This window comes from Hydractinia symbiolongicarpus, chromosome 7 (assembly GCF_029227915.1).
Source record: "Hydractinia symbiolongicarpus strain clone_291-10 chromosome 7, HSymV2.1, whole genome shotgun sequence".
Taxonomy (NCBI): domain Eukaryota; kingdom Metazoa; phylum Cnidaria; class Hydrozoa; order Anthoathecata; family Hydractiniidae; genus Hydractinia; species Hydractinia symbiolongicarpus.
The window spans coordinates 7728972-7743865 of record NC_079881.1 but is presented as its reverse complement, the minus strand read 5'-3'; the positions used below and the strand labels follow the sequence as shown (position 1 = coordinate 7743865).

Genomic DNA, 14894 nt, shown 5'->3' with positions numbered 1-14894 from the left:
TATTTTCGGTTTCTAACCAGTAGTCCGCTTTTTTTCTTCTACGATTACCCCTTCTGCTGCCTATAACAATAACCGCAATGAAAGATAAACGAGTTTTTTATTTGGTAATTATTGTAAAAAAAATTTTTAGAAAAACTTATACATTTTAACTTAACGTGTCGACAGGTGTAGTACCTGCAACTGAACTTATAAGTTTTTTTGTTACAACTAAACGGTCCGTTTAAACTTACCGTGTATTTTAGCTTTAGTTCTTTGGTCATATTACAGGGACTTGGGTCTTGGTTTGCTCGTTAAGCAAAGTTACGTAAGTTTATCACGAATTTTGAAAGTGAAGGTTCAAAAAACAAGCGAACAGAAAAGGAGCGCAAGAGTGTGCACTAGCAGGCAGCAGAGCCTAATGATGAACGCCACCAAAGTATTTTTAACAAGTACAAAAAATAAAATAAAATTCTGCCGCTGTTACTGCGTTTATAATAAAAATTATTCAATGAGATCTAACCGTCTTGAGAGAAGAAGACAACAACAACTAATTTCAAAGATTTTACGAGTGGACCATGCAGGTGAAGTTGGAGCAGATCGTATTTATGCTGGTCAGCTGGCTATTCTACGAGAAACTTCATATGGCCCTGTGATACAGGTTTGTAATGATCATTTTTTTGGGTGCCTCACAAATCGATTTTTTCCATGCTTTCTCTTTGACCCAAAGAGACGGTTAGGATAACTCCGTGAAATTTGAAAAACACGTTTGCTTTCTGATGACTAGCAAAAATATTTTGAAAATTAAAATATTCATTAGAAAACATTCTCGAATCATTGGACCCTCAGAAAAGGTATATATAACATGACCATAATTATAATCAATTAACTGAGATAACAATACATATAAAAAATGACCATCCCGCTTGACCTGAAAATCACAAAAAGGTATACCCTGAACTTACCGCCAAATTTTTGTCATGCACGAGTTCCGACACTCCTAAAATGATTAAGTGGTAGTATCAACCCCCTGAATCGAATTCACGAATAGACAGAGCTGTGGTAAGTTGTTGTAGGCCTCAAAAGCAGTTTCACGGAGTTATCGGATTCACGGAGTTGGCGGATCATACGCTTCAGCATGCATGACCATGTGTAGCTAGATAATTTTTCTCTTGCTATTTTCACAATACCGAAAATATGTTTGAGCAATTCCATGAGTTACCAGACAAGGGACAAATTTCATTATAGATATTTCATTATAGATATCGGCGTCTTTGGCGAGTCAATATCCTCGTTAAATGGGTTGATCAGACAACGCAAATGTTTTGCCCAATATTAGGACACTTAAGACTGGCAGGGCATTACAAGATTGTGCAAGGGATCATGTTAGGCCTATCTTCAAACGCCTTTAAGCTTTTAAAGAAGGAATGTGCCACACAAGCTCTGTTGTTGCAAGTCCCACAAACTTTCTCAGGCACATTAAAACATCATATTTGGGGTATATATAAACAAAAAACAAATTTACCAGTACTGTTGAATTGACCAAACTGGTCTTAGGACACAGTAAAAATTGTAGTTTTAGGACTGGCCACCCATAACATAGATAGATGTGCATATTTTACATGGCTAGCCTCACTAATATCGAGGGATATACCCTGTCTATTATTTCCAGGACGGGCCATGGCTTAGATGGAGAGTCCTAGAGTATTTAATGCTCAGCTACCCAGAACCAATCAGGGCCCACGCTCTACTAGACAACTCCTAGCAACATCCAACGGCCCACACATGAAACTATCTCCCCAATTTCCCTCACATGGCTTGGGTTATCTATCATGTTGAATCGCTGTCAAGAGGAATCGAACCCTGGTCTCCCACACAGAGTACAAGAGCTATAACCACTAATCTACGGCGCCACAAAGACGAAAACGTTCCAACATTGTGTAAAGCACTAACATAACTTATTTATGATAGTCATCATTCTCGGCTTAACGTCCGTTTTCTATGCTAGCATGGGTTGGACGGGGTATATTAATGAACCTCTTCCAATCTAATCTGGACTGTGTTAGATCTAAACTCAACTTCCTCTGCATCAAGTCTGTCCTTATAACCTCCTGCCAAGTCTTTTTCGGTCTGCCTCTGGGCTTTGCCTCAGGAACTATCAAGTCTCTACACTTTCTTACCCAATTATCCCCCTCCATTCTTTCCAAATGCCCCAGCCAATTCAATCTTCTTATCTGGATAACATCTTTAATTCTATGGATACTTAGCCTGCTTCTTAGCTCATCTGAACTTTTTCTGTCTTTCAGACTGGCGTTACACATCCACCTAACCATTCTCATATCATTCCTTTCTAAACGGTCAAGATCTTTCTGCTTCACTGCCCATGTCTCACTACTGTACAACATAACACTTCTTACACAGGCCTCATACAAACTACCTTTTAACTCAATTGACAAGACTCTGCTAGTCAACAAAGGAAGTAACTCTCTGAACTTTTTCTAAGCAGAACCTATTTTGCAAGTAACACTTCTTCTAACACCTCCTTCACTGCCCAACATATCACCTATATAACAGAAGTTCTCAACTATCTCTAATGAGCCACTGTTGTACATCATTAAAGCTAGAAATACTTCATTCTCTATAATCTCACCTTTGCAACGCTTGCATACAAACTGGATGTCAGCTCTTAACCTTCCACCAATACTACTGCACTTCTTATGTACCCAATGCTTGCAAGTCTGACAAAAAATTGAGTTACTACCAACCCCTTTCCTGCAAACTCCACAAGGCCACTTTCCAACTACAAGGTCACACTTGGCTGCAATGATACTAATCATGATTTTAGACTTTGCTTTGTTCACTCTTAGCCCTTTCTCTTCTAGTCCTTTCTTCCACTTCTCAAACTTTTCTACTAATTCTTCCATCGACTCTGCTATGAGAACCAAATCATCTGCATACAATAACTCCCATGGACAACCTGTTCTGAACTCCATCGACATCACTAAGTGAATCGTTAATCCTGACATGACTTCTAGCATTGCTGTACATGTACTGTACCATCTTAACTAGCCACTCATCCACACCTAATTTTCTCATAGCCCACCAAATAACTTTACGTGGCACTCTATCAAAACCTTTCTCTAAATCTACAAAGGCAAAATAGAGATTCTTTCTCTTTCCTAAATACTTTTCCTGAAGCTGTCTGAGTAAAAATATTGCATCTGTAGTGCCATGCCCTGTAACAAAACCAAATTGCATCTTATCTATATCAATTCTTTCTCAAGTAACTTATCAATCACTCTTTCAATAACTTTCATTACTTGATCAACCAACTTCAAACCTCTATAGTTACCTCCTTCTAATGCATCACCCTTGCTCTTAACAATTCACTATTACACTCAACTGCCACTCATTCGGAATAGCACCATCCTTTATAATCTGATTAGCAAGACTTGTAATAAGCTCAACTCCAATATATCCAGATGCTTTTACCATCGCTGCAACAATACCTGATACTCCTGCAGCCTTGCCAATCTTTAATTTCCTAATAGCCTCCACTACCCATTCTGTCTTGATTTGCGTAGCTGACCCTTCTACAACATCATCATCAGACAAATTATCCTCATCCCAATCAAACTCAGTGTTCAGCAACCTCTGATAATAATTCTTTCAAGCTACCCTCCTCCTCTGTGTAGTCAAAACACCTTCATCATTACGTATACACTTCTCACCTACAACATCATGATTAGTCTTCTTCATTTGCTTTGCTATCTTGAATACCTCATTGCACTGGTCTTCCCTTCTTAACACATCTGCAAATCTGTTTCTCTCTGCTTCTGATTTTGCCTTATACACTGCTGTATGAGCCCGACGCTTAGCTTCTAAGTAAATATTTCTACTACCACCTGACTTCCACTCTTTCCAAATTTTCCTCTTTTCCTTCATACACTGGTCAACCTCATTATTCCACCACCAGGTTTGTCTATGTCTAGCTGGTCCTTTCGTTTACCCACAGGTATCATCAGAAGCTTCTAGAAGGCAATTCTTCAAAGTAGTCCAAGTACTTTTAACATTGTCACTATCACACTGACCATTGTGGGCTAACTGCTGAATTTTTGCACTAAATTGTCTTGCTACAATCTCTTCCTTCAGCTTCCAGACTTTACGACGGGGCCTGTACTTTCCCTTGGCTTCTTTAACACTCTTCAACATAATATCACAAACCAGCAACCTAAGCTGGGAAACACACTCCTCCCCCAATATAACTTTCACATCCTTCACCTTCACCACCAGTGGCCTAAATATATTTTCATTCAGTCTGGGACAACTAAAAATCAGACTTTTCTCAATCCAAATAATATACCTTAGGTAGGTCTTTTCATGGGCTAGTTAGGGGAAGCTTCCACTCTTGAGTTGACACTGGAAACGTCAATTTGATAGTTTTTTTCAAACACACTCACACCAGGCACGTTAACATGCCGAAACTACTAAACACATTGGTTTCAGATTCTCAAATACCAGACACTAGCATTCACAATTGTCATAACCTCTACTTCATCATTGGTCTTTTATTTTCATTTTAATTGTCAGCCTGTCCATCTCACTAAAATCCACAAAGCCAGGTCTAAATAAGTGAAAATAAGAGATTGTTGTAATATGAAGCAGTATGACTTAGATTTATTCACGTCCCTGCTTCTCGACATAAAGTGATCTTCAAATAACAAGAAAAAAATCTCAAAAAACGAAACATTAGGCTGTTTCCACATAAGAATACCTTTTAATGATTTATGGAAGATTTTTTTGTGAATGTAAATCCATTTTAATATCAAACAAAACACAGTTCTCAACAAAATTTAAATTGACACAAAAAAGGTTAAACTTGAAAACCTACCGACAAAACTGAAATTGTACGGAGTATTTTTATTACAATCTAATTGATCTTTCTTGAAGCACCTTAAACATGGACGCTGTCCCTATATAAGTCAGTATGAATGTTTTTCATTTGGTACAGTTAAATCTTTGAAGGTGCTTTAGCCGATCCAAACCAAACAAAATGACCATAAAACAACTTAACCCTGTTGTTATGCTTTTTTTATGGTTATGATGAATGGCACCTTTTTTCCCCAAAAATATATCTATGAAAAGTATATGTTAAATAATGTTTATAATTTAATTCAAATGTGTAAATAAATGTCATTCTTTTGTGTATGTTTTGAAACTCTTTTTCATTATGTTGTTCTTAGTTTGATTATATGGTCCACTCCTAAAGTGGAAAAAGTTTTTTTCTATGCTCACTCGCCAATTAGGTGAGTGGGTTTATAGAAACTAACTTTACCCATTTTATCTTTGGAAAATTTAATTATAGATGCTACTCCACACTTAGGTAAAACCATGAAATTAGTAGTTATGATTGTGCTTTGTAAATTTCTACATTTTTGAGTTTTTTAGACAACTAATTTTATGCAGGATGCAGATGTTCATTAACTTCAGATCAGTTTTTTGTCATAGAAATCACACACGTTCTCATATAGGGAATGTTATAAAAGAATGGGACCTGTAAATTACCACATACTGTTTTATATTTTAGGAAATGTGGGATCAGGAAAAAGAGCATGTTAATAAATTCAGAGAACTTTTACCAAAATACAAAACTAGACCAACAGCATTGTTGCCATTATGGAATGTGGCAGGATTTGCTTTAGGTATGTGATTTTTCTTTTGCTATCTTATTTGTCAAAGAATATAATTCTTAGATTACCTTACTGATAACCTTTTATAAACTAATTGTTAGTCTGTGGAAGAATTCACAGGTTTATCTTTATAGCTTTTTTCATTTGGATAATTCTTTGTTTTTTTAAATTCCCCTCAGTTTCTCCATACATTGTAGCATTTTAGTGTTTCGTGAACCTTACATGTTTTTTTCTAGGTGCGGGTACTGCATTACTGGGAAAAGAAGCAGCCATGGCTTGTACTATTGCTGTTGAAGAAACAATCGGTGAACACTACGACAGGTGTGTAGAGTTTCTGTGTTGCAGCTAACCACTTTAGCAGCATTAATCTGCACTGGTCACCACCATTGGTTACCACTATTTTATAAAACTCTATGATTCTTATCCAACGAAAAATATAGGAACAAGTTCATAAATATCAGTCACTGATTTCGGCATTGCAAAAAAGCAAAATTTTTCTCATAATCTATATTATAATGCCCGTATATGTCTGTCCGTCCGTCTGTCCGTCACGCAAAATGGTAGCTTAGCTGCGACGGGCCAACTGGTGGATTTTTCCACGAGCTAACGACTAGTTTGTTTATAAATCCACCTAGGTTGCTAAAATTTCAGGGATGCTGTGTATGCTTGTTCTTTAAAAGCTAAGTTGGTCAAAATACCAAAAAAACTGTTGTGGGACATGATTTTGATAAAAAGGTAACATTGTTAATAATTTATCATTTCCTTGGTTATCCTTGTGTTATCAATCTCCTTATCCTATTTATAGCACTCTTTAATGGTATGTTTATCAACAAAAAAAATTCAGGACACAAATTTATCAGAGTATTTGATCAGTATACTGATAAATTTTTAACAAACAAAAATTTCATAATGATACTCATTTTTCAATTAGATAAATGTCCTGTATTTTATAAAGAACAGTAAAATCATATCAAGTCTTATTTAATAATGCCTAAAAACAATTTTAGAGGTAATAAAATGATAATATCTTAACAATATACATAACCAAACTCTACTTTATTTTTGCCCTTTGAAGTTTTTTTAGACTGTTATGTTAGACTCATTGAGTATTGAGTGTATAAATGGTTACTACCACATATGGTTGACAATATTTACTATGTGTGTTTACCATACTATGTTTACTATGTATGAATGAATTGGACAGGATATTGATAACAAAATAACTAAAAAATGGAGTATTTACAAAGAAATTTATCCCAATTCAGATTTGTTAAGAAATATCACATTTTTGTTCTACATAGGATCTATATTCAGTAGTGTTCCATTTAAGTATATTTTCATATAAAATTTTATTTTTGGGGTCGCAAGTTGATAAAACCTAACAAGCTTTGTGTTATATTTTTATCAAATTTGTGTCGTGGAAATAAAAAAATATGCAAAATTGCTCAGCAAGTTCCTTAAAACATCATATTCAAAGCAAAATACATAACTTATAGAAAAAGGAGTTTAGAGCATTTTTTATCAATTTCAAAATTCTGCGCTTGTTTATCAATTTATTGATCCTGAAACAAACGTTAATAACTATGTTAATATTTGCTGTTATGAAACAGGGATTTCATATTCAGAAACTTCTGACTATAATGCTAAGTCTAAAATCAAATTGGGTTTTTAACTTATTCTTTATAAACATTTTCTGATAAACTTAAAACAACTTATACCAATGTCCAAAAATCATGAAAGTATGGTCTGATATTTATGAACTTGTCCATAGCAAAACAAAGACATTTGTTGACAGTAGTAAATGATCCTCAGATTGTATCTGAACATTTAGTTAATTTTTAGCCAGCTGCGTGAACTTTTGCATGAAGATCCAGAAAAGTACAAGGAGCTATTAGAGGTAAAAGTGATTTCAATATATAATAATTTTTTTGACTGTTGTAATGTAAGGTATACCAAGCGACCTGGGTACTACACGCTTTTAAAAACAATAAAAATTGATATTTTCTCGCTTTGAAGAAATTTATAACATTCAAAAAGTTATAAAACTGCAATCCAAGAAGTGTCATTCACAAATACATCTAAAGCGCGATTTTAAAAAAACATATTAAATAATAGTGTAGGTTAGAAGCAAACTTTCAAATTCATAGGTGCCAAAAATATTTTGTGCAGGAAGACCATATTTGCTGACATCAGCAGTTTCACCGTTAGTAATTTTTTTAAATTTAAATTTAATTTTTTTTTTTTGCCTGGTGGATTAAAATTCGTTTACCTTAAGGGAAGAAATATTGGAATGTAGAAAATGTATTGGAATTGAGGAATTCAATTTAAGCAGATGACAGGCAGGAATTTAATTTGGCAGACAGGAATACTAATTAATTTTACAGGAATTTAATTTCGCGAATGAAATTTCTTTTAAATACATAAAAGCATGAAGGTTGATTATTGAGAGCGATAAAATAATTAATTTTGGCGGAAATTTAATTTGGCGGATATTTTTTGTCAAAACTGCTAAATCTGTTCGAATTTCCTTCCGCTAAAATTTATTTCTTCAAGATAAAAAACAATGTGTTGAAAATTTGCCATTAAAGAGTTATAGCGGTTTTAAATTTAATAATATGCAGACCAATGTGAATAAAAAAAAATGTGAGAAGTTCGGCCAAATATTCACCACTTTTGCCCCCTTGTTCCACTTGTACCCTCAAGTTCGCTTTAGTCACAAAAGTTTAAAAATGCAGTGCCATTGCAGACGAGGAATTTACAAAGAGATATCTTTGCTGTATAAGATGTGATATTAAAGTCAAAATTATGGCAATGAAATTAAAAACCTTACATTTGCAGCAACACAGTAATAACAAAAAAATTCGAGTTATTTTGCTTAATAAAGACATTTGTTTCAATAATTTTTCCATTATAGTAATTCAGTATTGTTTTGTTATTGAAATTTCTTACCTGCAAGAAAGTTTACACAAAATTTAATTCGCGGAAATAATGTTTTAGATTACCATCAGGGTCCAAATAAACAGCCCTGGGTAAAGTTCTAAAATTAAATTAACGCACGGGGCTTGTAACCATTTATTCAATCCGTCATTTATGAAAGAATTCTTCTTTACTCAGTGGACGAAGGTTTTTATGTGAAAAAACAAAGGTGCAGAAAATAGCCCTCTTATCCTTAGGTCATTCGCTGTGAGAATTTTCAACGGGGGAGGTTTTTTGTAGCTTGACGAACATTTCGTTACTTTTGATCAACGGATGTTTTCCCGATTATATTAAAGTTTAAAGGTTAGTTTTCACCGACACGATATCTTGCACAGAATTAATTTTGTTTGATGTGAACACACCATTTGTCCAGGTGATACAAAAATTTCGAGATGATGAACTTGAGCACATGGAAACAGGATATGAATACGAGGGTGAAAAGGTATCAGACTTACTATTTTTGTCTAATTTTTTAAGTCGTTTAACCCTATTCGGTTCGGGGTTTTTCGAACATACTATGACCGGGGAGATCGAATCCGCCCCCTCAATAACTTTTTCATAGGGTTGTTCAAATTGAATGAAACTTGGCACACTTAAGGCGGATTTTCACCAGTGCGAATCTTTCTATCGCTCTAAAATTACACAAAATTTTAGTGCGACAGGAGTTCTACGCTGCAAATGAGTTTCAGTGCGATAGCTTGCCAATACAAATTATTTTTTGTGCGAAATTTTCTTATGTAAACACACACATTTCAAGATGGCAGACAGTTCAGAAGAAGAAGAAGCTGTAGCTGCCTTAATAGTCATTAGAAGTATAAGAAAAAAGAGACGAAAAAAATCGCCATTTTCTTGGGTTCGTCAAATTTATAGAGAAAGAGAATTGAAAGGAGTGTATAATCAACTGCTTCAAGAAATGAAATTGCACGATAGAGAATTTTACTTTAGGTATCTAGTAAATTTTAGTTCCAAGTTTGCTTCCTTTTAATAGTTATGGAGAGCATTTCTATTATTTCTTTCTTTGAAACTTTATTTAATATTTTATTTCATAGATTTCTTCGAATGTCTCCTGATAGATTCGAACATTTATTGTCTCTGGTAGGTCCATCAATCCAAAAAAGAGACACAAATTTTCGAAATTCAATTCCTGCAGCTGAACGCTTGGCTCTTACTTTACGTTATCTTGCCTCAGGAGATTCTCAACAATCTCTATCATTCAACTTTCGCATTAGCGCGAGTGCTATTTCACGAATTCTGTCTGAAACAGCTGCAGCAATTTGGGAGAACCTAAGCGAATATGTAAGACCCCCTATGTCCAAAGAAGAGTGGTTAAGAATCGAAAATGAATTCGAAGACACGTGGAATTTCACACATTGTATAGGGGCAATCGATGGGAAACATATTGCCATGGAAAACGCTCCCAATTCAGGATCGCTCTATTACAATTACAAGGGGTTCTACAGCATCATACTGTTAGCAGTCTGTGATGCTAAGTACAACTTCATTCTCGTAGATGTAGGACAATATGGAAGTAACAACGACTGTGGTGTCTTATCGAAGAGTCAAATTGGAATGCAACTGGAAAATCAATCCCTTCAAATCCCACCACCTACGTCACTATCTGGATGTAAATTTGACCCATTACCTTATTTTCTAGTTGGAGATGAAGCTTTCCCCTTAAAGAAAAATATGATGCGCCCATATCCTGGCAAGCTGAACGAGCCTGAGAGAGTATATAACTATCGCCTCTCTCGTGCCAGGCGTGTTATTGAAAACGCGTTCGGCTTATTGCGGGCTAGATGGAGAATATTTAGCCGCCCAATAAAAGCATCGGTAAAAAATGTTGAAAATTTTACGCTCGGAGCAATTGCTTTACACAATTACTTACGCCAAACTGAAGCCGCAATGTATTGTCCAAATGGTTTTGTCGATAGCGCAGACACGAATGGGGAGATTACGCCTGGGGAATGGAGAAGACAGGTGGGGCAGAACGAAGGTGTCTTTATGACTTATGTAATGTACGGGGCTCCCGGCCAGAAAGAAGTGCTACAGAAATGCGGGAAGCAATCAAGGATTTTGTGAATAGTGAAGAGGGTGCTGTTGAATGGCAGTACCGACATGTAAGGCGTACATAAATATTTTGAAAAGACCTTTTACAATGTTGTATTTACAGTTTTGTTTTATGCAAAAAAAAACTATTGTTTTTCATTCAACAAATTTGTGTAATACCCTTTATGATCGGTTTTATCTTCATGCAATGGCTGCTGTTGCTGGTATACGGGGCTTCCATAGGCGTTGAAATGGAGAGAATTACCAAAACTAGGAGTTGAGGGTGGGGAAATCATGTGTAGCTGTCGTTTAGGCTGCGACCCATTCCAAGCCTCCATTTGACATTCATAGATTGTGGTTTGAATTTTGTGCTTTAGCATAATCTTGTCTTAATTCTTCAGCAACCATTTCCTCAAACAGGCTATCTGCGTCCTTTTTAGCACTACCACGTTGAGTTGCTTTCAATGCAAAAGCCTCGCCGATGCTCTTCAAAGCAAACGTTTCTGTTTCTTCTTTCGTACTCTTACGCCCGCTCCTCTTTGTTGAAGTAACAGATGGTGGATCAATAGTTGTCATCTTGGCCAAACTTGGTGATTTTGTAGCAGGATCATTCTCGTTATTTAAATAATCTTCAACCGCTGCCTCCGAATAAGAATCAATATCTTCCTCATCCTCCGGAGCCGCTATATTTGATTTTGTGTCTCTCATTTGATAATGCTTATCAAGCCAAGATAAAAAAGAGTATTCTTTCAAATCTTTGACACATGATTCAACGTCAGCCAAACGTGATCCTGATGCAGATTTCTTTTTTAGGTTATTCTTTTTCTTGCTGTATCTTTTTTTCAAGTTGTCCCATCTTCGAATAGCTTCACCTTAAAATAGTTGAATTTAAAAAAAAAAATTTCCAAATAAGTAATAGAACAAGCTGAATACGCTCAAGTTTTAACAGCGCAAAAATGTAGCGCATTGAACTGACAAACAAGGATAAACTTTACCCTCTTCACATCCTAACTCCTCCTCAACATTCTTCCAAGCATTTGCCACTCGATCTTTTTCTCGATACTCTTTGCAACTTTTGTCGTACAGACATGAAAAATTTCGAACAGCCTCTGCTAAATATTCATCTTCCCTTAAGTCGCACCTATTTGTTTTTCCCATTTTATAAAAACTTTTTTTACTACACTGTTCGGTTCACAACACATAGAAACTATTTCTTGTACTCAACACGTGTAAGCATGTGCTGAAGTTAAATTTCAATAGAATCTATTCAATTTTTTTAAATGGACATTCGGTATTTCTTTGAAGTTGCACTTTTGGGCGAAAACTCAGAGCGATAAATATCAAAACTTTTTGATAATTGTCGCTCTGACTATCGCACTGAAATTGGGCGATAAGAGCAAAAAAAGTGTCGCTCTGCAATTTCCACTAGTGCGAAAAAAGTTCAATGGGTCAAAAAAGCCAGAGTAATAAGAGAATTCGCACTGATGGAAATCCAGCTTTATAGTACGTCATAAAAGGAACAAAATGGCAGCAATAAATCTTCGCTTGCGTCAGCACATTTGCTGTGACGTCATCAGAATCTTGAAATTTGTTAAAAATGCCACTATCTGCTTAAAATTTGATTACTTTTGTTCCAGAGCGAATTTTTGCATTCTGTATTAAAAGATATTTAACATATTTTCCGGGTTTTAGTTGGATCGTATAAAAAATTGCCAAAAATTGCCCGAAAATCCGGTTTTTTCCGATTTTTAGGTATAATCCGACAAAATCGGGAAACCGGATTATTCACGTGCCTAAATTATGCAAAATGATTCTTTTTAATAAAACACAATTGTGTTGCAAGTCTCAAGTTCTAAAGATAATTCTAACAAGAGTTATTAAATTTTCCCCATTATAAGGATGTCATAGAGATTTTTAGGGGTAGTTTCGAGTAATGGCCAATATCAAAACCTCTGAAAAGTTTGGGACTTAAAAAATTTGGCATGCAGGTGTCTAATAGATAAATATTGAAACTCAGAAAGTTTCATAGCCATATAACATAGCAATAAGGAGTTATTAAAAAAGAACGTCAGAAATCTCCCCCCCCCCCCCCCCCCCACCTCGGACCGAATGGGGTTAAAGTAAGTTCCTTCGCATATATTCGCTAATTTTCAAATATTTTTAAAGGGTGGCTAACGGTTTTGTTGAAATTCATTAAACTATTCTGAGATTCATCTTGAATTTATTATTACTATTATTGTTCTGAATATTTATACAGGATATAGCCACTGAAACACTCTTATTAATATGGGTCCTGTGTTCGGAATATATACATTAAGTATACACCGGCACTACCTACCCAATTTCCCTCACATGACATGGGTTGAACCGTAGCTGTAGTAAAGACACTTGCTAAACATGCCCACGCTGTGAACCGAACCACAGACCTTGTGATTACAAAGCGAACTCCATAACCTCAAGGCTACGCGCAATTTTTTTTAAAGGCTACTTCTTAGGTTAATTTGTTTGCTGCTCTGGTTCATGTTCTTAAAAAGTAGAAAAATAGAAAAGTAGGAAATAAGGTTTGAGATGTTCTAAAATTTTTTTGCCCTGTTTTAAACGTGGACAATATTTTCGTAGGGCCGGTGTGTTCAGATATATATTGTATGTGTTTTCTTTCTCGCAGGCGCCATTTTATTCTTCTCTTAAGCAAGCTATTCAATTTGGATGTCGGGGAGCTATCTGGTTATCGGAAAGAATTTAGTGAATCATAACAACGACCTTGTATTATAAAATGAATCGTGACGCATCGTAAAATGAGTCGTAGCAACGAGTTCGCATCGTAAATTGAGTCGTAGCAACGAGTTCGCATCGTAAAATTAGTCGTAACGAGGAATTCGCATCGTAAAATTAGTCGTAGCAAGTAGCTTGCATCGTAAAACGAGTCGTAGCAGGGAATTTGCGTCGTAAAATGAGCCGTCGCAAGAATTCGCATCGCAAAATGAAACGTGAGAATCCCACATCGTTAAATAAATCGTAACAAGGAGCTCGCTTCCTGACACAATGAAAGAATTGACGAAATAATTGAACAAACATGGTTTTGCGAGCCTGTCATATGTTATGCGTAACCAGTAGAGCTTTTCAACTTGTCCTCCTGTGCTAAGTCAAGACACGATTTATACTTTGTCGAAAGTTACGACACTGATTTATTTGTTACATGTTTTGTTCACATTTTTACTGTGTTCGATGTTTTTCTTATTCACTTTTTGTAATTGTATTTGATAATCTCGTTCCGATATTAATTCAATATATTATATCGCAGCCAGACACGGTATAGGTTATGGGAAAGAGCAAAAAATGTTTGTTGGTTTTGTGGAGTTATTCATGAAAAGTGAGCCAATGGCACAAATGTTTAAGAGTTTATGCAACCTCGATCCAAGGGCTTTTTTTTCTCTTTTTGATAAAAGGTACAGATTTATGCACTATGCACTTTGAGTATTCACATGCGCTGTTTGCGCCCAAGATTGTACGCATAAGATTTGATACTTATAAGTAATACCACCGGCGAAAGTTTACAAAATCAGGTAGCTTGTAGCTGCATTTAGGATTAAGCTAGAATTTATTAGTACTAAGTAAGCTGGATCAAGATGAAATATTACCTTTTTGTGCTAACTATCTAGATTAATAAATTAATATCTAGATTGGTATTTTGACAAAAACTGTTAAACGGGAGGGGTGTTAATAAATGGAAACGGGTGGTGATTATTTTCAAAAATGGCGAACGTTCCTCTACTACAATTAGCCGCCGAAGAGTAGGTGTGCTTTACTTCATAACAAATGTTCACGAGGAATACTTAGCAAAACCTTAACAGAAGATAATTTTGCCAGAAATTCTAGCCATAGTAGTCATTATTCTGGTCTTTCTGCTGTTTGCAACAATAGACTTATTGTTTTTAACCTGAATTCCAGCTTAATATTCTTGTAAAGCATACTTTTATAAAAGAAATAACGTGTAATGAAGTTTAGGACTATATTCATAAAACAAGTGAAAACATTTCATCCTTCGTTAACCTAAGTCCATGTCTCAATCATATTCATTGGAGGACTCATCTCTATCATTGACGTAAGGGTACATAAGAATTGAGCAGCAAGTCACCGAATGATGACCAATTCTATAGCTTGCGCTATGTTACCGAGAGAAAACTTCAATTTTTTGTTTCCTGTTAA

The 14894-nt window shown here is 35.5% G+C and overlaps 1 protein-coding gene across 2 annotated transcripts; it reads left to right on the top strand.

Moving 5' to 3' along the window:
- Positions 1-276: 276 nt before the first annotated feature.
- Positions 277-13992, top strand: LOC130649460 (5-demethoxyubiquinone hydroxylase, mitochondrial-like). 2 transcript variants are annotated; one of them, XM_057455734.1, is made up of 6 exons: positions 277-637; positions 5564-5678; positions 5903-5987; positions 7509-7563; positions 9016-9084; positions 13378-13992. In XM_057455734.1, exons 1-6 carry the CDS (start codon positions 398-400, stop codon positions 13429-13431), a joined length of 618 nt encoding a protein of 205 aa, XP_057311717.1. In that variant the 5' UTR covers positions 277-397; the 3' UTR covers positions 13432-13992. The 2 variants fall into 2 exon arrangements, with proteins under 2 accessions (XP_057311717.1, XP_057311716.1); XM_057455733.1 differs by having other exon boundaries at positions 13354-13992.
- Positions 13993-14894: the final 902 nt, after the last annotated feature.